The 23,304-nt window shown below is 35.0% G+C and overlaps 2 protein-coding genes across 3 annotated transcripts in view; one reads left to right on the top strand and one right to left on the bottom strand.

The window, feature by feature from the left end:
- The first annotated feature begins 333 nt into the window (after window positions 1–333).
- Window positions 334–11,954, top strand: LOC136034698 (nematocyst expressed protein 4-like). Its single transcript, XM_065716033.1, has 3 exons — window positions 334–483; window positions 6,392–6,756; window positions 11,588–11,954. Exons 2-3 carry the CDS (start codon window positions 6,402–6,404, stop codon window positions 11,899–11,901), a joined length of 669 nt encoding a protein of 222 aa, XP_065572105.1. The 5' UTR covers window positions 334–483; window positions 6,392–6,401; the 3' UTR covers window positions 11,902–11,954.
- A 2,527-nt stretch (window positions 11,955–14,481) lies between these two features.
- LOC136034696 (uncharacterized) overlaps window positions 14,482–23,304 on the bottom strand; it is a 131,002-nt gene continuing 122,179 nt past the window's right edge. For both annotated transcript variants that reach the window (XM_065716030.1, XM_065716031.1), the window contains exons 33-34: window positions 18,575–18,758; window positions 14,482–14,699 (exon numbers count right to left, since the gene is read on the bottom strand). In XM_065716030.1, the coding sequence (XP_065572102.1) occupies window positions 14,556–14,699; window positions 18,575–18,758 (328 nt within the window). In that variant the 3' untranslated portion in view covers window positions 14,482–14,555. The remainder of the gene's footprint in view (window positions 14,700–18,574; window positions 18,759–23,304) is intronic.

Genomic DNA, 23,304 nt, shown 5'->3' with positions numbered 1-23,304 from the left:
ATATATATATAAGAAGACTTGTGTAGGGGAATTTCTGTTGGAAGGCCAGCATTCCGGAAGGGGCAAATCTTGAGGAAAACTATAATGTGTGAATTTTATAGACATAAAATACAGGTAAAGCTGTAATAATCCAGAAATTTAGGAATACGGGTCTGATTGACCCTCCTCTAGCGTTTGAGCCTGATTAAAAGTCATTTTCTGCGAATAGTATACTGCGATACTTTCTAGTTGAATGTATGTCCGGCAAAACAAAGATTCTTCTATTTATTTGGTCAATGATGAATAGCTTAGCAATTACATAGCATCTCGAAAAATGATCAACAAAACATTCAACCACCTTCAAAATTTTTATCCACGAGGATTAACTGACTCTGAAGAGCACAGCTTTATTTCATTCAACGTATTGTTCAGTTCATTCCTATCACTCATTTGAAAAGGATCTGCCCTTGAAAAGGAAATACTCTTTGAACTTACGTCCTATTTGTAAGTCTTTTTCTGTTCTTTCCCTTTAAATAAATTTTACAAATCATTTAGAAAACTAAAGTCAGCTAGAGTTCACGTCTATGAGTGTAATGTTTATGCATATTCTCATCAATCTATTTCTTAAGTTATACTTTAATAAGAGACTCTGGTCAATATTACCTGGACAATTGTTTTGGGTCATGAAACTATTATTAATAGATGCATTTTGACTTTTTGAACATCTTTTCTCTTTTGCAAAACTACCGCAAACTCACCGTTATGGAGTTATTATATATTTGCACATTAGGGGGGGGGTGAAGCATAGCATATATTAAATACAGCAATGGTTAGTTTACGTATTTAATATATGCTATGCTGTACCCCCCACTCCCCTAATGTGCAAATTTATAGCCCAAATTTGTTTCTAAACTATTACCGATTCGCGATTTTAAATATCCGATCAACGAAAACGGAAATGATCGCGATGTGTAAATAGAGGATATTTGGGCCGGAATAACTCCATAACGGTTAGTCTTCGGTAGTTTTGCAAGAGAGAAAAGATGTTCAAAAAGTCAAAATGTATCTATTAACAATAGTTTCATGACCCGAAACAATTGTTCAGGTAATAGGAACATTGACCCTCTTAGTCTTTGGATGCACTGAACGATCGAATGATGAAAAGACAGGTAACAGTCTTGGATTAGCCAACTACTGAGAAGGAAACGTTAAGAAAACAATTATCACTTCGTATTATGCAGAAAAATTGTAGTTAGTAAATTTTGAAAGCGATCCCATAATACGCTTTCCCCCCCCCTTTAATGTGTAAATACATAGCCCTTTTTATATATTCTCCATGTATTTTGCCAAGCGTCACTCTTGTTTCAACTCGTTTACTCGTAAATTTAAACTCTAAGAATGGGAATTTTTATATAAATCAATGCATTAAAAGAATCTGCTTTTTATGCTAATTTTAAAAATAAATTTGTAGGGCTGGACCGTATTCATGATTTTCTTTAGGTAAGGGGATGTATTTTCTCGGGAGTGGCTACAAAAACATTCAAAAACGTATCAAAATTTGTTTATATGCGTTTTGTTATGTTTTTACGAGTCAAACAATCATACCAGGGGAGGGGTCTAACCCCTAACGCCCCCCTGGATGCAGCCTTGGTTTAGGGCTACCCATCAAAATTTAAAAGCGTATGCAATTGTGCCAAATTTTCATAAAAGCGAGGAAACAACCCCAAAAAGACGGGTAACCTTGATGAAAGTCCCACTACCAAATTCAGCATATCAGGGAAAAAAGTTTTAAGCTCCAATCTACAAAAATGTGGTATTTGCATTTTTTCCAAGAAGAAAGGTGCATGTTGATACGAAACGCATCCGTTAGTGAAAAATGCACGAATGTGTGTTAATTCTTTTTTTCCCCTCAGGAGTGATCACATCGAACCAATGATCCTAGAAAACTTGAAAAGGGCTCATTTGAAAGAGGATTAAAAGTTCGAGTACTTTTATGCTGTCATAAGCTTTGTAATTCGAGAAATTGGGATTTTATGCCATTTTGTGGCAACAAACTAACATTTGGCCCCAAATAAAGCAAAATGGTTATCGATGTAAAATTCTGAAATAACCAATTGATTAAAAGTATCAAAATGATGTGAATGGAGCTTCCTAGTTTCGTGCGAAGTAATACCGCACGGTGGCACATTCGTCTCTAAAACGTTAGTTAGTCCATACAAATTCAATGGTTAAAGTATAACAGTTCAAAATAGGGATGAAACCTTTTAATCGACAGTGAACAGATATACAATTTTTAACTGGATATTTCGAACACATACAGTGTTCATCATTTACTGCTGATGATGAACACTATATGTGTTCAAAATATCCAGTTAAAAATTTTATATCTGTTCACAGTCGATTAAAAGGTTTCATCCTTATTTTGAAGTGTTATACTTTCGTCATGGAAAGGCAGTGTGGTCTTCAAAATTATCTAAATCAATGGTTAATATAGAAATCATTGTTGCAGCGCTAGCTATAGCCTAGTAAAGAGCGAACCACAGCCCTTAGTAACCAAAAGTTTGACAAAATTTAAAAACAACTGTCTCGTGAGAAAAAATTGCCACTTGTAACTGATTCAAGAGCAATGATTAATGTTTTGATTAATATTAAACATAAAATGTAATTTTAAAATCAATTGTAGGAATTATATGGCACCCATAAAGTGTAGTTTGGGTGTTGTTTCGGAATGGAAAGGCTGGACGGGGCACTTGAACAGCATAAAGAGCTACTTAGGGGCTCATTTAATACTGATTTTTAAGTTTAATTGCTTTTTAGTCGACTTGATAACGAGATCATAAAGTGCCATATGGCACTTGAAAAGTGTATTTTGAGTTATTCTTCCATTTTAACCAAAACAGGGCCTTTTTCATATGAAAAGACTCAAAAAAGGAATTTTCCAAAATGTAGGCAAAGGAAAAGAAAAACAGAGGGCACGGGCGCCAACCCTTAAATTGCCGCCAATAGAACTAGCAAGCAAACAACATCGCAGACAAATGTTTACTTAATTCAAATCTTGTGATTATTTCAGTATGATTTTTGTAGATTTATAATTTAAAATAGCACTAAAAAGCCGCATCACACGATGGTAAAAACTTTGAAGTCTAGATTACCCTAGAACTAAGATTGTTTAAGTTTTTTAGAGAGTCAAATCCTGTCGTAAAATTTATTGATTTCATGGCCGCTAAAAGATTATTCAGAACTTTTTAGATTATTTGTTTATTTTCTGCCGGCCCGTAAGGGATGTTTCTGTTTCTCTTCCTGTTTTCTTGCGTCGTTTTCGTAGTTTTGGTTAAGCACTTGCTTTTCTGAATTTTAAAAATATAGGGAAATATTATAAGCCAGTTTGTTCTGAGCAGTTTACCAAAAAAAAATGTTGCCTAAACCACGAAGCATTGATTTTTCTTTTACAAGTTTCAAATTCGCTCATTGCTTTAATCAGAAAAACTTTGTTTTTTAAAATCTCTCTATATATATATATATATATATATATATATATATATATATATATATATATATATATATATATATATATATATACATATATATATATACATATATATATATATATATATATATATATATATATATATATATATATATATATATATATATATATATATATATATATATATAGATATATATAAAGCTTCTATAACTAAGTTGGTATACTCGATGTTTGATAAAATTACATACAATAATGTATGAATCTGCTTCAACTATTATGAAGGAGGGTCGGTGGACTATTGTGTAGGTGCGCTTTGCCAGATGCCTCACAGAGTGCATTTTAATTCTCGAATCACTAACCCTCCATGAGCATTCAGATGCATGTAAGAAAAAAGTTCAGACAGAAAACCATTTTAATTTTCAAAGATATTTGACTATTCAAGCAAGTCTGATTTCTAACAGCGATTTCTAATAAGCCTCCAACTTTTCGTTTTCTTTTTTATGGTTTTTGAATTGTTTTACTCCCTTGTCAAAATATATATAAATAGTTTGTAATTACCAGTTTTTTTTTTGCTATTGAAGCAATTTAATATAAACTTTTCCATTCAGGAAAATCTTATATTTTCCACATAAGTGCGTGACAACGTCATATCAGTACTGCAAATACAGAAAAATGACGTAACTGAAAAGAATCTTTTTTTCCAAAATTAAGCCTCTTAACAAATTTTCTCAAACTTCTGACCTATCTAGATCGTTTTTATAGGCGAGAATATTCCAGGATACCAATTTCCAGGAAAAATTTAATTTTTTGCACGCTCCAATTCTTGTTTACGCATATCTTCTAACCGCCCGTGCCTTTGCTCTTCATTTTCATTCTTGATTCGCTCATATTCTCGGTGTTGCTTGTCTTCTAACCGCGTGTGTTTTTGCTCTTTATTTTCATTTTTGACTCACTCAGATTCTCATTTTTGCATATCTTCTAACCGCTCGTGTCTTCATTTTCATTTTTGATTACTGTAGACAATTTAGCAACACCCTTTCCTTTAGCTGCCCGTATTGGTGGTTTAGGTTGTTGATTTTCATCCATTGTAAATTTAATATGTTCGGGTTCTTTAGTTTGGGACGAGGGTCAGTGGCGTGACTCTGTAAGCTTAGCCAGAGTCGACCCAGATCTAAATGGGTACCTGGAGAAATCTGGGGAAGGTAAACAGGAAGGGTGTGCGAAAGCAGAGGATGGTTGGCCCTCAGCCCTCCATTGCATTTCCTGGCTAAAGGGCCAAGAAACAGAGATCAGGACCGCCGGTAGGGACTGTAAAGTCTAATGCTTTTTTTACGTTCACTGGTTGCGTTACACGTAGCGATTTGCTTTTATTTAACAAAAAAAAACTAATTTGAAAATTTTCATGTATTTTTCATGTTTGAACTAAAACATTAAAATTATTGCGCTGGCACCATATTTGTTTTTGCAGTTTACATAATAACTTCAGCGATTCTGAATTGACTTATGCTGCATAGGATTTTTTTCTTTTAGAATAACAACATTTGTAGACGAGATTTTTTTAACTTCGAAGCTTTTTCAAGGACTATGAAATGAAAATAGTATGACGTGGCACCCTGCGTCAATTAAGCGTCAAACTTTTGATTTTCATTTTTAAGATTTGCCAAAATATATACAATTGTTTTTGCAGTTACCAGTTTTTTGCTCTTTAAGCAATTTAATGTAAACTTTTCCATGTACGAAAATCTTCGATTTTTTATATAAGTGTGACAACGTTATTGCAATTCTGATGTATATCCCAACTATGCATAAGTTTAACACGTCACACTACAGTTACAATGCTATTAGTATGAATTCTTGAATAATCAAGCATGTATAGATTCTTCATATAGTGCATTTTCGTTGGCACAAAGCATTGGTTTTCGCTTCAAAATACATTCAATGAAAAGGGACAATTTTCAACGACTGTAAAAGGTGTTCAAACTAAACTATTAAGATAAATTTTCGCCTGCCAATTTTAAGGGATATTAAACGCAGCAAAGATATGCAAAAACCATAAACAAACTCTTTAACAGCATAACATTTTTTTCTTTCTGAAAAAAGAACTTTTTTCGGAATCGAGTTTTCTTTTTAGTTACCCGTTGACTTGTAATTCTAAGTTGAATTCAACGGTTTTTTTTTTATTTCCTGGTACCAGTCAAAATAAAGAAAAGAAAACTGAAAAGGAAGATGAAAAGTTCTTGAAAGTATCTGAAGGCGACTATATACTAATATCAGCAGAGTAAAACGTTGTTTACATTCATTTTTGACACAGTGCCAGCTTCTTTTTCTGGGCAGTTATGTGAATTTCCACAAATCAAACAATATTTTTTAAGATAGCAAGTACATATGTGTTTAAAAACTCATACAAAAGATTTTCCTTTTTTCCCATTAAGTTTGCGACACCATTCTTGGTCCCAAACCACAGTTTTGAGCATTTTTTAGGTAACAAAATATTCACCTTAAAAACACATACCTACCAACAAAAAAGGGAAGTTGAGTGAATCCCCTTCCCCCAAAGATCAGTCCAAGGCCACACTAAAAAAACTGGAATATATTGGCTTAAAATTTGGTCTTATTTTCTTCAATGCAGTCCTCCCCCCCCTGATGCACAAGATAAGGCATGGGGCATGTCCCATAATGCTGGAACCATGCATTGTTTTCGTAACATGAGTTAGGTAGTGAGGGATTAAGCGACGAGGGTTTGTTCTAGGTATATTGGAGTACAGATTACACTATTTTGACATGAATTCTTGGTTCTGGGATTTATTTATTTGTTTTCTTATAGAAAATTTCCATATTTAGCAGGTTTTTTTTTCAAATTGAAATTAAAATTATTCTTGTTAAAACAAAAACAAAATACAAACTAAAAAAAAAATAATTTTACAGGTTTAAGAGCATGATAAATCTCCTTTCATCCGTTTATTTGATCCTACATCTTGTTACTACAGAAGCATCGTATAATTACGCTCGTCCATCTTACTTGAACTCACTTCCATCACAGCGGGACCTAAGTGCACAACCATACTCCTTCTCCTCTCCAGAAGCTTTCCCGTCATATCCTGCCAGTAGGCCACATACACAGCCACACTTTGCTCAACAAAACTATGGAGGCATGCCAATAACTTCCGCTGCTGCTTATCCGCCATATCAATCAGCACCTAACTACGGATACTCACCCTATGGCTCTACGCAGTCTTATGTTTCTTCTGCAGCACCAGCATATGGACAATATGACTATGGCTACAAGCAATGTAAGATTTTATTATTGTTTAATGATACCTCAGTCAAGGAAACTTTTTTAGGGGATGTGTAAACAAAGTAATTTTTTTGCTCGTATACTTCAGATTCTGTTTTTAGCTACTTATTTTCGATGCTGAGGACTGCTTGGAATGCCTCGGCAAAATAACTTGCAATTTCAACCATATTTTACTATTCTGTGTCTTTTTTTATTTTAATTTCTTTTCACATCCCAGCTTCAACGTTATATCCTGATCTTCTCTTAAGCCCCAATACGTAAGCAAGTGTAATTGACAAAAGTATACACTAAAACACAGATTTGCATGGCAAATTTTATTTATTTGAGCCTTCATCCCAAACCTCAATACACTAGTGCGGTCGCTGCTGCATCGGTGGTGAATAAGGTTTAAAAAAAAGCATGGAAAATTTAAATGTAAGCTTTACTAGGCCTTTAATTTGAAATTCATCTAAGATTTTATTTTTCCTTATTGCTACTTATCGATTATGTTTTTATAGGAGTATTTTATATATATAGATTATATAGATTTAATTATCTTAGAAGTCGTAAATAAATTTCCAGAATGAGGAGCCAATAAAAAAAGAGTCGGTTTTATTTCTATTCAACATAAACATTCATCGCAGAAGTGCTCATCTCTTCAACACTTGTAGGTTTTATTGATGGCTGCTATGGTAAAGTTTTTTTTAAAGTTTTTATTTCGAACTGAAGTTGTTCCCAATATATATTTATAACTGTTTTTGATAATGACATATTTCGATGTTTTACTTTAGTCTAAATATCTTTGCCTTCATTTTCTTTCATGAAATTTAATCAAGAATCTTTTCATTCCTTACGGTTTTTCTTATGTTTTTCAATTTGATATTCATCTTCGGTCATTTGCTGTTTAATAGGAGCGAAAACAGCTCCGCCCTAAGGATCATCGAAAACCACTAGACGCAAGCATTGAGCTACATGTTTTTTATGGTTTATTCCAGTTAAAAACCCAATCAACTATTATCACTGCTCTATTAGTTGTTCACGAAACTAAATAGTTTGAATTTCAAAATCAAAGAAAAGAGATTCAATCAAAATTCTGTGAATTTACTTACGTGCAATTCATATTCAATATTTTTTTATTATCCATTTACCCATCATAGTATAAGATTCCAGGTGGCAGGAATTCCTCTACTACTTGAACATTGATGTTCAACGAAACATGCTTTGAAAAGGGATGGTCGCAAAGCCCAAAATGAAGTGCCATATTGACAACCATAGGGATCCTGTCGTATGGATAGCCTAAAAATACCCCCGGGCGGACCTCTTACAATGGTTTGTGATATCTTCACACCCCCTTCAATTCTCAATGGGAGGATATTATTGCAGCGGCAAGTCAGAGAAGTGATCGGTGACTCCTTTGTGATGCCGTGTGTGTCTCTGCGGTCTAAAGATTTTCATGCCCCGATCAAGCCAATAAATGTATGGCTACACAGAAACAACTTCTGACTATATATACTAATAAACATTTGCCAATGACTTGAAGTCTTCGTAAGTGTTTTAATTATCTTTCGAAAAAAGACCTTGAGCATTGGTGTTCTTCGTGTTTGATATTAGAAAACTATTTTTAAACTTGGCTCTAAACCCTAGGAGGTAATTTACAAAAAGTTTTGTTGGTGGTTGCAAAAGCTGTGGCAGGAGGGACGAAAGAAAAACACCTCCCAACCCCGTGATTTGAGTTTCTTTCAAATCCTTCTTTTTTATTTGAATGTTTAAGTAGGTTGGATATGCATGGATTTTAATGCTTTCAAGAGAATGGGAAAAGTTATCCACTTAACGCTGTCTTGTTGGCTCCAAATTTGGAATAACAGCCCATAGTCAATAACTGTACATTATTTTGACGACTTTAAAACAGAAATTATGCTAAGAAGGTTGAGAGCCAATTACAATGTTCTATTGGTTGCAATTTAGCTAAACTAAACTATAGTTGTGCTTTCTAAAAAGAGTCGGAATTTTAGCTCAAACTGTTGAGAGTTAAATCTCAGATTTAGATTGTACTGATTCATTAAATACAACTTATGTAAGAACTATTTCATAAATTTCGAACTCACCAAAGAATTAAACCCTCCAACACTCCCATATATCATTTTATCGTTAAATTCAACGGTAATGAGTCCCCTTTGACGTTTGTACCGTACTTGACGTTTGTACCATAGATTGTTGTAATATAAAATCGTCTTAAAAGCGTTTTATGCATTCTCGTTTATATAAGATACACAGTGTGGATACATATTAAGATACATTTGTGGATGTAACTTTGTCAAAAGTTGCATCCACAAATGTTAGGTGTTCGTAAATTCATCCTATATTTTCTCACATCAAGTGACTTGTCAGGGTACACACTACAATTATGGGGTTTTTGTGGAATGATAAGGACTCATGTTGACAAAAAAAGTTCTTAGACAAAGTATAACAAAAAAATATATGTTAAAACCGCATTAAAATTAATTGGGCAAAAAGCCTGTTAAATATATTTTAATGCTTGGATGTATAATTGGCAAGCGATGTCTTTCATTGCAAATACAGAATTCCACTTGAATACAACGTAAATGAAAAATTATTTTAAGTGATAATTAATAGAGATATCAAAAAGTTCGTGGTAACGAACTGTAGTAAGGAGCGACCCGGCTCAATAGTAACCGAAACTCTAAAAAATGAAATTTTGATACCAATAGTTACATCATTCCCTTAAATCCATTCCCTTAAATCTTCTTTTTATATAATCAAACAGCTCGTGGTAACGAACTGTAGTAAGGAGCGACCTGGCTCAATAGTAACCGAAACTCTAGAAAACGAAATTTTGATACCAATAGTTACATCAAAAGAATCGTATTTTGATGCTGATTTTAAATATATAAGTTTCATCAAGATTAGTCTTACCCATCAAAAGTTACGATTTGCCTCATTTTAGAAAATAGGGGGAAACACCCCATAAAAGTCATACAATCTTAACGAAAATGACACCATCAGATTCAGCGTATCAGAGAACCCTATTGTAGAAGTTTTAAGCTCCTATCTACAAAAATAGGGAATTTCACATTTTTTGCCAGAAAACAGATCACGGATTCGTGTTTAATAGTTTGTTGTTGTTTTTTCCCACCAGGGGTGAGTATAGACTCAGTGGTCCTAGAATGTCGTGAGAGGGCTCGTTCTAACGGAAACAAAAAGTTCTAGTGCCCTTTTTAGAAGACCAAAAAATTGGAGGGCACCTAGGCCCCCTCCCACGCTCATTTTTTCTTTCCCCAAAGTCACCAGATCAAAATTCTGAGATAGCCATTTTATTCACCATAGTCGAAAAACCTAATAACTATGTCTTTGGGGACGACTTACTCCCCCACAGTCCCCCAGGGAGGGGCTGCAAGTTACAAACTTTGACCTGTGTTAACATGTAATAATGGCTATTGGGAAGTGTACAGACGGTTTCAGGGGGATTTTTTTGGTTTACGGGGAGAAGTTGATAGGGGGGGGGGGGTATGTGGGAGGATCCTCCATGAAGTTTTTTTATGGGAGAAGAGAATTTCAATGAAAGGGGCGCAGGATTTTCTAGCATTGTTTAAAAAAAAACAATGAAAAAATAAATATGAAAAGTTTTTTTTCCAATTGAAAGTAAGGAGCCTCATTAAAACTTAAAACGAACAGAAATTATTACGTATATGAGGAGTTAACCTCCTCGTAATGCCACGCTCTTTACGCTAAACTATTTTTAGTAATTTCAACTATTTATTATACGGCCTTTGTGATTCAGGGGTCATCGTTAAGGAATTGGGACAAAATTTAAGCTTTAGTGGAAAGAGCGAGGTATTGACGAGGGGGTGAACCCCCTCATATACGCAATAAAAACACACGAATATGGAAGTTTGTTACGTAGGTTTATTCGTAAGTTACGTATATTTTTTACTAATGAAAACGTTCGTAAAAAATTAAAAGTTTTAGTTGCCTTTTTAAGCAGTCAAAAAATTGGAGGGCAAGTAGGCCTAGTCCCTCGCTCCTTTTTTCTCAAAATCTTCCGATTAAAACTATGAGAAAGCCATTTAGCCAAAAAAAATTAATATGCAAACCTCGTTTTAATTATTTATGTGTGGAGAGCCGCACATAATTAAAACATGCAATAATTCAAAAACGTCCAGAAATCAAATAAAAAAAACAAGCTTTTTAAACTAAAAGTAAGAAGCGACATTAAAAATTAAAACGAACAGAAGTTACTCCGTATATGAAAAGGGCTTTTCCTCCTAAACGCCCCGGTCTTTACGCTAAAGTTTTTTACTGTTTCAAAAAGTAGAGTTAAGAGAAAGAATCAAACTTTAGCGTAAAGAGCGGGGCGTTGAGGAGGAAAGTCCTTTCCATATACGGAGTAATTTCTGTTCGTTTTAAATTTTAATGTCGCTCCTTACTTTTAGTTAAAAAAAACTTGTTTTTTTTTATTTAATCTAACCTTAAGATGGATGAGAATTACTCATTATAAGCGCAAGATAGCCTCCTCAAGTTGTTGCAGCAGAGAGACAGTGCCTAGCGAAATAGAGCAAGGGGGTACAGCAGTGCGGTCGTAGAAAATAATTCAAAATTTAAAGCATCAAAGTAAAAGTCGTCAACAATGAAAAATTTAATGCAAGTTTTAAACAAGTTATTGCCTTTTTTAAACAAAATATCTTTACGAAATATGTTTTAAAGTTTACAAATACTATAACTGAAATGCAATTGCTATTTGAGGCCAATGAGCCTTTGGGGGAATAGTAAAATGTAATATTGTATGTGCATTTCATGGTGAATAGATCTTACTTTATCTTTTTTCTTAGATGCACCACAAGTCATTGTCAAGAGGGTTAAAGTACCAGTCCCATTACCTATACCGTCTCCGGTTCCTGTGCTAGTTCCTGCACCTGTACCTGTACCTGCACCAGCACCACCACCTGTGCCCCTACCCATTCCCGCTCCACAAGTATTTGTTTCTGCTCCAGCTGCAGCACCCATGTCTACCAGATTTGCACACTATCCAAATACACCAATAACTATTCTGCAGTCACAATTTGAAAGAAATAACCTTGGAGATCCAGAATACAGAAAAGAATATTCTGAAGCAAGCGAAGAGCTTGGAAATGAGATAGTTTAAACCCAGTGAATTTGCTTTATTATAGTTTGTACTGCATAAACGGTTGGTGTTAACGAGGCTAGTAAATGTCTTTTGCATGTAGGTTGAAATTTATTAGTCAAATTAGTGAGAAACCGACATTATTGCACTAAAGTGCCTTGATTTTCAAAAATAAACTCTCCCATCAGCTCCAATTTTTGTCCCATTTTTTTTTGTATATATCGCCCCATTCTTTCGCATCTATTTACGTCCCTGTATTTGATCTATTTAGAAAGCAGGGGCTAATGAAAACGAAACCTCAAAAATATTTGAACAACAAACTAGTTTTTGTTGACCCCTCGGGCTACAAAAAACACGTTCCTTTATATATGAGAGACATTTGTGTTTGCAAAGAGGATATTTGGAAATTATGATACTTTGCTTATATTAAACCAAGTCTTTGCTTAGTAGCATTTAATGTGTTGCACCTTTTCGCAACACTTCATGTTGAGAGATAATCTGTATATTTGAGGATGCGCAATCGACTAACCCGACAGTAATATATTGCTCTTCTGAGATCAATCGATAACATGCAATTTACTAGACTAAATTTTAGGGTATATAGAAACAAGATCGAGCAAAGCTGTAGATTCGACCTTTAGAGGTCGGATCTGCAATTTATTTTTAGCGTATTATCAAAATCGTTTCGAGTCTTCATTAGAGTAAAATTCCATGTGCTTCACCGATAAATATTTATTAAGTCCGAATAATTTTTAAGTGTTTATATAGTTTAAGCGGCTCAGCTGCAGCAATTTTCCTCTGGTTCGTTCTCCCAAAATAGGTTTCTTAAATTTGGAAAATTATTTTCTTAAATTAGGATTATTAGTGTTCATTCTGAACTAAAATAAAACACCTATAAGCTGTAAAGAACAGGCGTGCGCCCAGAAGGCGTGAGTTTAACAAGTTTCAAAATAGACAAGAAAAATTAGAAATTATTTCAAAAATTTTGATGTTTCTTTTGGGAGGAGGAGCAGGCGGAACAGGTATCAAGGCCCTCCCCATTCATTGTCCAGAATACCACCAAATTATTAAAGAATGTTTTTTTTTTACGAGATAATATCAGGAAATAAATTTTTTCCTGGCATATGTGCAGGAACTTACAGGGGGGGGGGGATCATTAAAATAGCAATCAAAAAGCGTTGTAGACCCGGATGAAAAATATAGGACATTATAAAAAAAAGCGAAAACAATGAAATTTTCATAGGGAGGATTGGCTCAGAAAAACAGGCCCTGTGAACGAGTGTAGTTTCATTGAATTATGAACTATATGGTTTCAATCGTCCTAATCCCGAAAGAAAATGAACATTTACAAGAAAAAGAACGTAGGTATGTGTGTTGAGTGACTTCAAACACGTATTGAATAAAACTAAGAGTTTGAACATCTACTTAATTCTAAACTGATAATATATTGTATAATCAGAATATTCTTACAATTCTTACAAAAATATCTGATTACTTATGGGGTAATAACAACAATTTTTCTATTTAGGATTTAGTAGGTTAATATCAATAATGAAAAATGTCTTTCCCGGAGTAGGAAAAGAGGTTGCCCTAAAATTCTACCTACATTCTAGTCTACAGAGCCTTTCTATGAGATGTGCACGTTACGAAAAACAGCAGAATAGGTTTCCCGCTTCTCGACTATTATTAACGACAAGCTGATTAAACAAGGACTGCTTTTTAGCCATAAAAGATAAGGCAAATAATTTTTGGTACGAACTGATTCAATTAGCAACTTTTTCTGAAGATGAAAAAAAGAACCAAAACCACCTTGTAAAAAAATGATAACTTTGAAGCATCTCGAGAATAAAAAAAGGAGGTGATTAGATTGATTAATCGTTGATACTGATTTTCAGGGAAGGGGACTTCTAGTCCCAGTTGACCGATTATAGTAATATTATTGAGCAAGTCCTGTCAAGCAAATCCAGGTCTGGGGATCGGAATATAGGTATCTACAATCTGGGATACAAATGCCAATTTTGGCACTTAGAAAAATTAAAAAGTGATAAAATAGTATTATGCTATGTCCATAAATAAGGGGTGGGATCAACACTTCCCAAGACCATGATGTCAGGAAAACATAAGTCAATAATATAGATGATAGAAAACTGGGAGCAAATCTCCTTTGAAATTCTTCCTTCTCCCCTCCTTCCAAGAATTAAATACATAAAGTCACAATAATTGTAAGATTTCTTTTGCAATAAAGTATTCAAGGTTTGTTATAACCGAAAAAAAGAAAAAAAATTACCAGAAGCCCCACTCTTGGAAAATCAAATTAAAAGTTTGTTGGAGCTGAAAAATGATTTGATTGTTTCTCCAAAAAGCAAATTTTTATATTTGCTTCTTGAATACATGGAGATTCTATTTTTTCCTATATTGTATTCATTTGATTTCCTCGGGTACCTTAATTTGCAAGCTGTTGTCTAGATTTTAGATGCCCCTGGGTCCCGAAATTAGCAAACTGCAGTCAACCTTTTAGATCTGAAAGAGCACCAGCCTGAGCACTGAAGACTTGAGTTTAATACAGAAGTAAATAGGAGATGGTAAATACAATTTAGTATATAAGATTATACATCTATTCTATTTTACAATAAATCAAAATGACAAAACTTCATAATCTATATTCAAAGTGCTGTTTACTCCGAACGACAGTCAATTGGTGATGTCAATAGTAGTTGGAACATCGGTTTTTCATTTTCAAAGTATCGCAGAGGGTGGTAGTAGTGCTCAGCCGTGTATCTCTCTGACTTTGGACCAGGTGGCATACAAGTAAATGACAACTAAAATATATTTATGCTTAGAAACAAGTAGTTCCAAATCCTTAGGCAGTATCTAGTGTTATCTAATAGATCACAAATATCAAAAGGAATAGAGGGGTGAATAATATAACTGAGAAATAGAGGGACCACTTTCAAAAATCCTATGACTCAAAAACTTTTGGTTCTTTTAGTGGCTGAAAATTTCACAGAGAAACACTGTAGAACATTCAGGTTTTTAAAATGCGGGGTTAATTTGCTTCCCTTTCTGACATATGCTGAAGAAATAACATGATTGGCTTCCGAAAATACGTCACAGACATAAACCAATGAAACTAAAGCTCACTTTTTACCATAGAAATACCGAAAACTAGTTTTTCCCACTTCGTGTATATACTAAGGCCAGGAGTAAACTTGAGGATTTTTAAAAAGCATTGACTTAAAAAAGGTAATGCTGACTTTCGCTGCTGCATTAGTTTTTTCTAACATTGTCTTTTCTTAAACAAGGTTGATTTAGGGTTTCATATTAAAGTCTGAATAGGGGCATGATTTGCAGTCCTCCAAAGCCACATATCTCTTCTAACTTTCCCAACAAGTGCGTCATTAAATCTGTACATTTTAGCAGAAAGTTAGGCAAACTGTTCCTTGTTTAAACTGGGATCCTACAAAGAGCTCCAAATCTAAATAAAAACAACTTAAGTCCAAGCTGTGAGCTAATTCGATTGGAAAACGATTCAAGCCCTAATACGGTGCAAAATGAACAAAACAGTGACACGGCGCAAAACAAGCTAAGTCCTGACTCGGTTACAAAAACAAGCTAGGTCTAAAATACGGTCTGAATCGGTGCAAAAACTAGGTAAGTTCTGACTCAGTACAAAACTAGCAAGTCCAAGCAGCGAAACTTTGATGACAAATACAAAAACAACCTGTATACTGATCCACTGTAGTTTAAATTGATGCAAGGATGAGTTAAATCCTAATTATGTGAAAAGGCGAGCTAAGTATTGACCCTGACCCAGACCGAAAACAAGCTAAGCCGAAGCTGTGTAAGTTAGGTGGATCGGTGAAAAAACAAGCTATGTCTAGGATCGGTCTAAAAGTAGTATAATTAGCATTTCCAGTTTTGGTGACAAGGTACAAAATCGATTTGAGTCCAATATTGCGAAAAAGAGGAAATTGCAAGCTATGGACTGACTTGGTATTTATCATTGAGGTGGGCATGCTGCCCATTGTTTGAGCTGGAACGTCGTAAGAGTTTTCAATTTATTTGATTAGAGAGTCAAAATAGGGGAGTGGGCTTCAAGCCCCAGCCCACTTTCGTAATTTTTAGTAGAAAGATAGACATGTTGTTTGTTGCTTGAGCCATAATCTAGCAACATTAATACGATTGGAAGACCAACATTAATACGATTGGAAGACCAATAATCATAAAATTGGAAGACCCATATGAGAACCTAACTTTAGCATCTATTCTGCCTCCACTATCGATGTTTTACCACTAAGGTGGGCTTAAGCCACATTGTTTAAAGTGGAATCAGGCAAAGACATTTGGTATATACAATTAAAAAATTTAAGTAAGTCACTTTCCCGTCCATAGCCAAGCCCCCCTCCCACCATCAACAACAATATTTTAGCAGGAAATAGGCATACTCCATCTTGTTTGAACTGGAGTCATTCATAGCTGTATGACTCGAGGTGCAAAGAGGGCCTATGCCCTTCCAATACTATCTCACTATTTTTCCAGTAAAAAGGAAGGCGGGATATTCCTCCAATTTTTCTCCCAAGATTATAGGGCAAAACTTGGGCCAATGAGACATGAAACGATGACTTAAAGAGGGGTAAGATCGTCCTCCAGCTTTAACACAAAATACTTTGATGAACTTATTGAACTTCTCGGGCCATAAGCTTGCGGCAATGGGACAGGGAGGATACAATTTCAGAGGCAAGCACCACTTCCAAGCCCCAAAAAACCTTTTGCATGAAAATGATTGGATCTGTTGTTAAGTCGATGGCTCGTAGCTGCAGTCGAACAGATTTTTTCCAAGAAATTTCGAACCAGCCAGAGTTTTCTCATTGAAACGTTTTTCGTTTGAGACACTAGCAGTCTTCAAAGTTTGAATTCCCTGAACTGCAAAACTTTCAGTTCTGCTAGTACCTGAACTGTAAAAGCCGGTGGCCTAATATTTATGATTGGAAGTTTCTTTCGGTGTAAACGTTACAAATCATATTGAAATTATGCATCATTTTAAAACCTGTATAATCGGCGGAACAAGTGGGCCTGTACTCCACCAAAACCATCCCGCCAACTCTTTGAATAGAACGGTACGCAGGGTTTGTGTCTCTCGTTCTTTCTCCGAACTTACAAATCAAATGTTTAGGGCTAACTGGACGTGAAAATGATGACTAAGATAGGCATACGTTCCTCCTCTAACTGCATGGTCGACTTGTAACTTCCAGGGCAAAAATATTGGGACAATGGGAAAAACAGGTGGATTTTCAGAGGCATACGTCACTTCCAAGCCTAACCTACTTTCTGCACAAAAGTATCCGAATCCACCCTAAAGTTGATGGATTCACAGCTATGGTCAAGTGAACTTTGAAAAAGAAATTTTAGATTGCCAGATTTTTCGGTCAAGACACTAGCAGGCTTAAAAGTTCCACAAGTTAGGATTTCCCGAACAATCAAACTTTGTACTTCAACTTTAACAATCAATGATCTTAGGTTTCTCGGGGAAAGTCTCTTTACGTGTAAGTTTCATCGTATCAAACTTCAAGCTAATATCGATACTTTCCATTATTCAGTCACTTCTCCGACCAGCTTCCACAGGGGTTTCCAATCTCAGGCAATCAATCCCAAGGAAATAAAACAAAAATTTTAAAATACCAGTTTTACTCTACCATACGCTGGCTTAGCAGATTTGCTACCTCGATCCTCAGCCCAAATTGTTCCTCGGTAGCCTATACTGTGTCCAAGCTTTATAATTGGTGGCATTCAGAGGGTTCCTGACTCCTCAAATCAACTCCAGATGCTAACAAGGTTGTTAAAGGATTGGTGTCTCAGAAATAACTGCATTATTATCTTCAAAGAGAAGTTCGTTTTTGGCTAAACATGAGAGTAAGAATTTAACCTGGATGTTTTAGTATAGTAAACACATTTCATCTTCAGCAAAATACGGGTTTTTGGTACTAAAATACTTTAAAGATTTGCTTTAGAAAAAGAATCCATAAAAAACGAAAATATGATTTATAAAAAGTCATAAAATTCAACTTTATCAAAAGACAACGAAACACAACTCTTTTTATTAATGACATAGACTGCAACGAAACGAAATATTAACAGAACCTTTTAGTGAAATGATGGAATAAAATACGTCTAATGTCCACAGGCTCACAGAAGATTCACAGTTAAGACTCTATCCTCAGTATCTTTATATCACGAAAATTAGGGGGAGAGGAGCAAAAGGCAATATTTAGGGACAGGGGGTATTTTTGTTGTTTTTTAATTTTTTCAATGAAAATACAAAATGTATTTTTAAATGAAAATACCAAAAAAGATATTTCTAAAAATTTTAGTAACATGCTATGAAAAAAATTAATGCAAAAGACAAAAGCTTATCAAGACGTCTTATTTACTTAACCTACAATTTGAATAGGAATCTAAAATTTGAACTCTTAAAGGCTCACTGAAGGGCATTTTGCCCTGTAAATAGTGTGAAAATAAGAACAGTGAAAGCTGTTTTCCGACACACCGAGGAATCATTTCAGCTCTAATATAGCTCAGCTCTAATATAGGACAAATTCTCCTCGTTTTCAAATTTTGGTTTCTCTCTTTGCTTTCATTAAAAAGGAACATACTTTTTCTTATTCAATAAATCACAAAATTGTATTATAGATTGTACCTTTTGCTGGACAATTCCAACTGGTTTGCAGCCAGGTCTACAAGCAGCTGCAGGCTCTATAGAGAAACATATCATGCCTTGACGCTCCTCCATACGAGTACGCATTATTTTTTCGCAGGTCCCAGTACCAAAACTACGTCTACCTGGCTTCAGCGCTAGATCAGCTATCTGCGTCTTTATAACTCTAAAAAGACGATTGCTTTTACATAAAATACGTGTGATTACATATAATCACACTTGGTTAACTTAATATGTAGGATTTGAAAGTTTTCTCTTAGTTCAGATTTCATTGCTTCTTAACGTCAGAAGTAAACTTCTAATCTATTCTCAACGCGGCTAGACCAAGATAATTACTTTTAGGAGGATTGGTTGGAAGTTTTCAATAACACTAAAAAAATTTTAGTGGAAGGGGAGGGAGATAGCTCCATTTCGAACAGTGTTTTAAGCTTGACGCAGCAATATACTCTTTCAAACTCCTTTCAGACTTGCTGAAGATTCTTGAATTGGCTATAGACTCTGTGGACGTAATTAAATAGCATAGTAAGTTTTTTCTGACTGAATGTACGGAGCAGCATTAAAACTTAGAACAAACAGAAACCATTCCGCATTTTAAGGAAGTTGCCACCTCTTTAATACATCGCTCTCCACGTTAAAGTTAAATTAAATTAAACATTTTGTTTCAGAAGTCGTTCTGAATGAACTAGAACAAAAAGTCAAACTTAGGTTTGGAACAAAAAGTCAAGCGTAAAGAGCAAGGTACCGAGAAGGGAATAGGTCTCCTCATATATGGAACAATTTCTGTTCGTTTCAAGTTTTAAAAAACTTTCAAATAATGCCCGGAAATCCAACCCCCATTGCAAAATCCCTCTGACAAAAAGTTCCTCTATGAAAAGTTCTTTCCACGTGAATCCCTTCAGGACAATTCCATGCTTGCTGTAAATTCCCCGGAAAATTTCTTGTGAACAACTCTGCGTGGAAAATTCTCCTTTCATTTGAAAGGCGTCTCCTTTCATTTGAAAGAAGACTCGTTTTTTATTTAATTTTTATCGTGTTTCAAATCATGCCGGAGATCACTCCTCTATGAAAAACTTTCTAAGAATTCCCCCTTCTCCAATTGAGTTTCTCCGACGGAAAATTTACCCAGGGAAAATGTTTCACGTGGGACCCCCCTCCCAACCCCCCTACGGGAAAACCCTCAATAAAATTCCAACCCCGCTGAAAATTTCCTCCGGAAAATCTGTACATGTAAAATTTAGTCACCAAAGAGAAAGTAAGACAAATAAAAAGACTTTCGTATAGGAATTCCAGCAAATTCCCACCGTGTGATGCTTCCCCTGGACAGTTCATCCCCAGAAACTTCCCTACCCATAGAAAATTTTTTAAGTGGAAAATACCCCGCCACGGACATTCTTCCCTTCCCCCAGAAAATGTCGGTATACATCCCAATAAATAATACCATATGTAATCAATGGGCAAATTTCATAACTTAAAGCCCATTCCACAGGGGCTTTTGGGGGGTCATGCCATCCCCAAAGGCATAGCGATTGGACCTTTTAACTATGCAGAACAAAATCTCAAAATTTTAATCGGATGACTCTGAGGGGAAATATGGGTGGGAAGGGGGCTAGTAGACCTACAATCTTTTTAGTCACATGAAAAAGGGCACCAGAACTTTTAATTTAAATTTGAATGAGCCTTCTCCTGATCTTCTAGGATTATTGGTTCGAAACGATCACCCCTGGTAAAGACAAAACAAAAGAAAAAAAAAACAAATATACACGCATCCGTGACCTTTCTTCTGGCCAGAGAATTCCACATTTTTGCAGATGGGAGCTTGAAACCTCTACAGTATCTATATTATCTATCTGATATGCTGAATCTGACATAACGATTTTCAATAGATTCCTTGACTCTTTGGGAGTGTCTCCCCCCTTTTTATGAAAATACAAGGATTGTAAATTATACAATTAACCCTGTTTTAATTTGCAGGGCCTATCATTAGGGAAAAGGGGTGTTTTATTCTGAGTGTGTGCGAAAAGGTTATGTGCGTTAAGATGAAACTTCGGGGATATTGAGGACTAATCAAAAGATACTATGTGCACCCAGTTTCTCCAAAAGGCGTATCTGAAATATCTCAAGAACGGCTGAGGGTATTAAGTTAATGCTATCAGGGCAAGTTGAAAATGATCAAAGGGCAACCAATCCCCCTCCCAGGCACTTTTAGCTGCAATCTCCCCAAAGACACTTGATCAAAATTTTGGAATAGCCATCTTGTTCAAAATAGTCGACAAGTTAAATAACTATGCTTCCAGCAATGAAAAAAAAAACAGCGGCGCCCCTGTGGCAACTGTTGTACGTTGTGTAAATTGTAAATTGTCTTTATATATATATATATATATATATATATATATATATATATATATATATATATATATATATATATATATATATATATATATATACAAGTATGGCATGTCTGATCCTGAGTCTCCAAAAAGGCTAAAGCTATTAAAATAAAACCTTTGGAAAATATCGAGGGGGATGTCAAACAAAATCAAAACACGCTATATGCCAGAGCACTGTCAGAAGGTTACAATAGTAATTTCTTAGGAATCGCTAAGGGTATTAAGTTGAAACTTTAAAATCATGTTGAGTGGGAAGTTGAAAAAAGAACGGACTGCAACCCCCCTCCCTTCTCCTCTTGCTCTTTTAGATGCTCCCCATGAAACCAATAGAAATATTAAAAAGCTATTTTATTCGAAATAATCACTAGGTCTAATAGCTATGCCCTCGGGGACCCCATACCACCACAGCCCCTGGAATAAGGATTTTAAATTATCTGATTGTCCATTTTTAACATGCAGGACTTATTAGTGAACAAGGGGGGAAATGTTTGATTCTGGGTGTGTCCGAAAAGACTAAGGGTATTAGGATGAAATTTCGGGGAATGTTGAGGGGTATGTTGAACTATATAAAAAGAAATTATCTGAATCCAAGTTATCAAAAAGGCGTACCTGCAACATCTTAGGAACGGGTAAGGGTATTAACTTGAAAGTTTCACGGCTACTACTACTACTTCTATTGCCACAACTGCAATTGCGACTGGTTGCAATTGCGACATTTACTACTTCTGACTGTGACTGCTTGCAACTGGTACTAAATTTACTTCTGACTACTTTCAGTGAACGATATGATATGATATATGATACGATATAATATTTATTAAAACTAAAATCCTTTACGGGCCATGGTTAATACAAAAAATATAACACTATACAAATCGTAAGCAAATCCACACCCTTAAATCCAGATTAGTTTATCTGCTAAAAAATTAAAATGATGGATGAAAATTTACAAGTTTGGACAAAATTTTAGTACTTAGTCAAAATTTTCAATTAGCAGTAGTTTTATGCCATAATTTTTTGATATTAGTTTTAATAAAGAATTTCAATTGGATGGGAAGCGAATATAAATAAAAAATCTGGGGTATCTTTAGTCTTCTATAAGGCTGCTACCATCCTAACCCCAATCCTGTAGATATCCTTGAGCATAAACTATCTTTTATGTTGTATTGTGTTATAACAGTTTATTTAATCAAGGAAATGCTCTTTAAGGCCATTTATCAAAATGAAGACGTCACGAATTGATACAACCAGATTTGCTTCCTTACTGTCTTGTCCCAAATGAGGTTCCCTTTGCCCTCAAATTTTAACAAAGGCGTCTATACAGCCTGAAATTTTAAAGCAAACCGGCAAAAGAAATCGAAATTTGCGCTCTAAAGGCCGATATAGCCCCATTTTTATTCAAGAAATTTTTGTCCTTGCTAAGGTCCCTTGCTAGCGTCAACTTGCCTTGAAAATTCCACGACGATTGGAATGAACGCAAAGTTTGACCTGTTTTATGGTTTCACGGATGGCTGAAACTGTTTTTGTTTATTATTATTACATTTTTTCCTTTTTATGTTGGCTTACCAAGTACAAAAACCCATTAAAATGATATACAATCACAGACAAAACAAATTTGGACATGTTTCAAGCGTCGTGAATCAGAAAAACATTTTTTTTCATAGATTTTGTTTTCATTAAAGTCACACGGTCCGATAGTTAAAGGTTTGAGGCAATCCAATAAAAAAGATCGTCCAGTTTAGGTGTCACATACTGATACAACAAATCTTCAATATAAGTTTGTTTTCACTGAGGTCTACCTGGTCCTGTCTACATGCCTTGTAAGTTACAAGCCTATCTGAGACAAAGCAAATTTTAGTTCAGTTTCAGGGCGGAGGAAACGATACAACCGAAAATTGTTTCAAATTTATTTTTTGCATAGGGTCCACCTGGCCAAAAAACTTATGGATTTCATTTTCAAGCAAATTTGAGAGACAAAATTTAAGTTTATTTTATTGCAACCCGAGTCTTTTAGCATTTTGGCCTGGATTAATCAAAAACATTTAAGGTTGAGTGACCGGGCTGAGCAAAAGTATTCTGATGCCTGGTTGATCGAACAAAAAGTTTTGAGCCAGCTTTTGGGTGAAATTTTTTCTTTAAGTTTTTTTTTTCTATGTATAAAGGTCGCCTTAATCAAGTAGTTTTACGATATGAGCTTCAAATTTTTTCGAAAAAAAGTTATCGACCTTTTTTTGAACGAACCAAAGTTTACGAGACAAAGAAGATTGGGCACTCTAATACCGTTCCATGAATCTAATATTTGAAGCTCCCTTATCTTCTCCATAA

This window comes from Artemia franciscana, chromosome 13 (genome assembly GCF_032884065.1).
Source record: "Artemia franciscana chromosome 13, ASM3288406v1, whole genome shotgun sequence".
Classification (NCBI taxonomy): domain Eukaryota; kingdom Metazoa; phylum Arthropoda; class Branchiopoda; order Anostraca; family Artemiidae; genus Artemia; species Artemia franciscana.
This window is presented reverse-complemented; position numbering and strand designations above follow the sequence as displayed.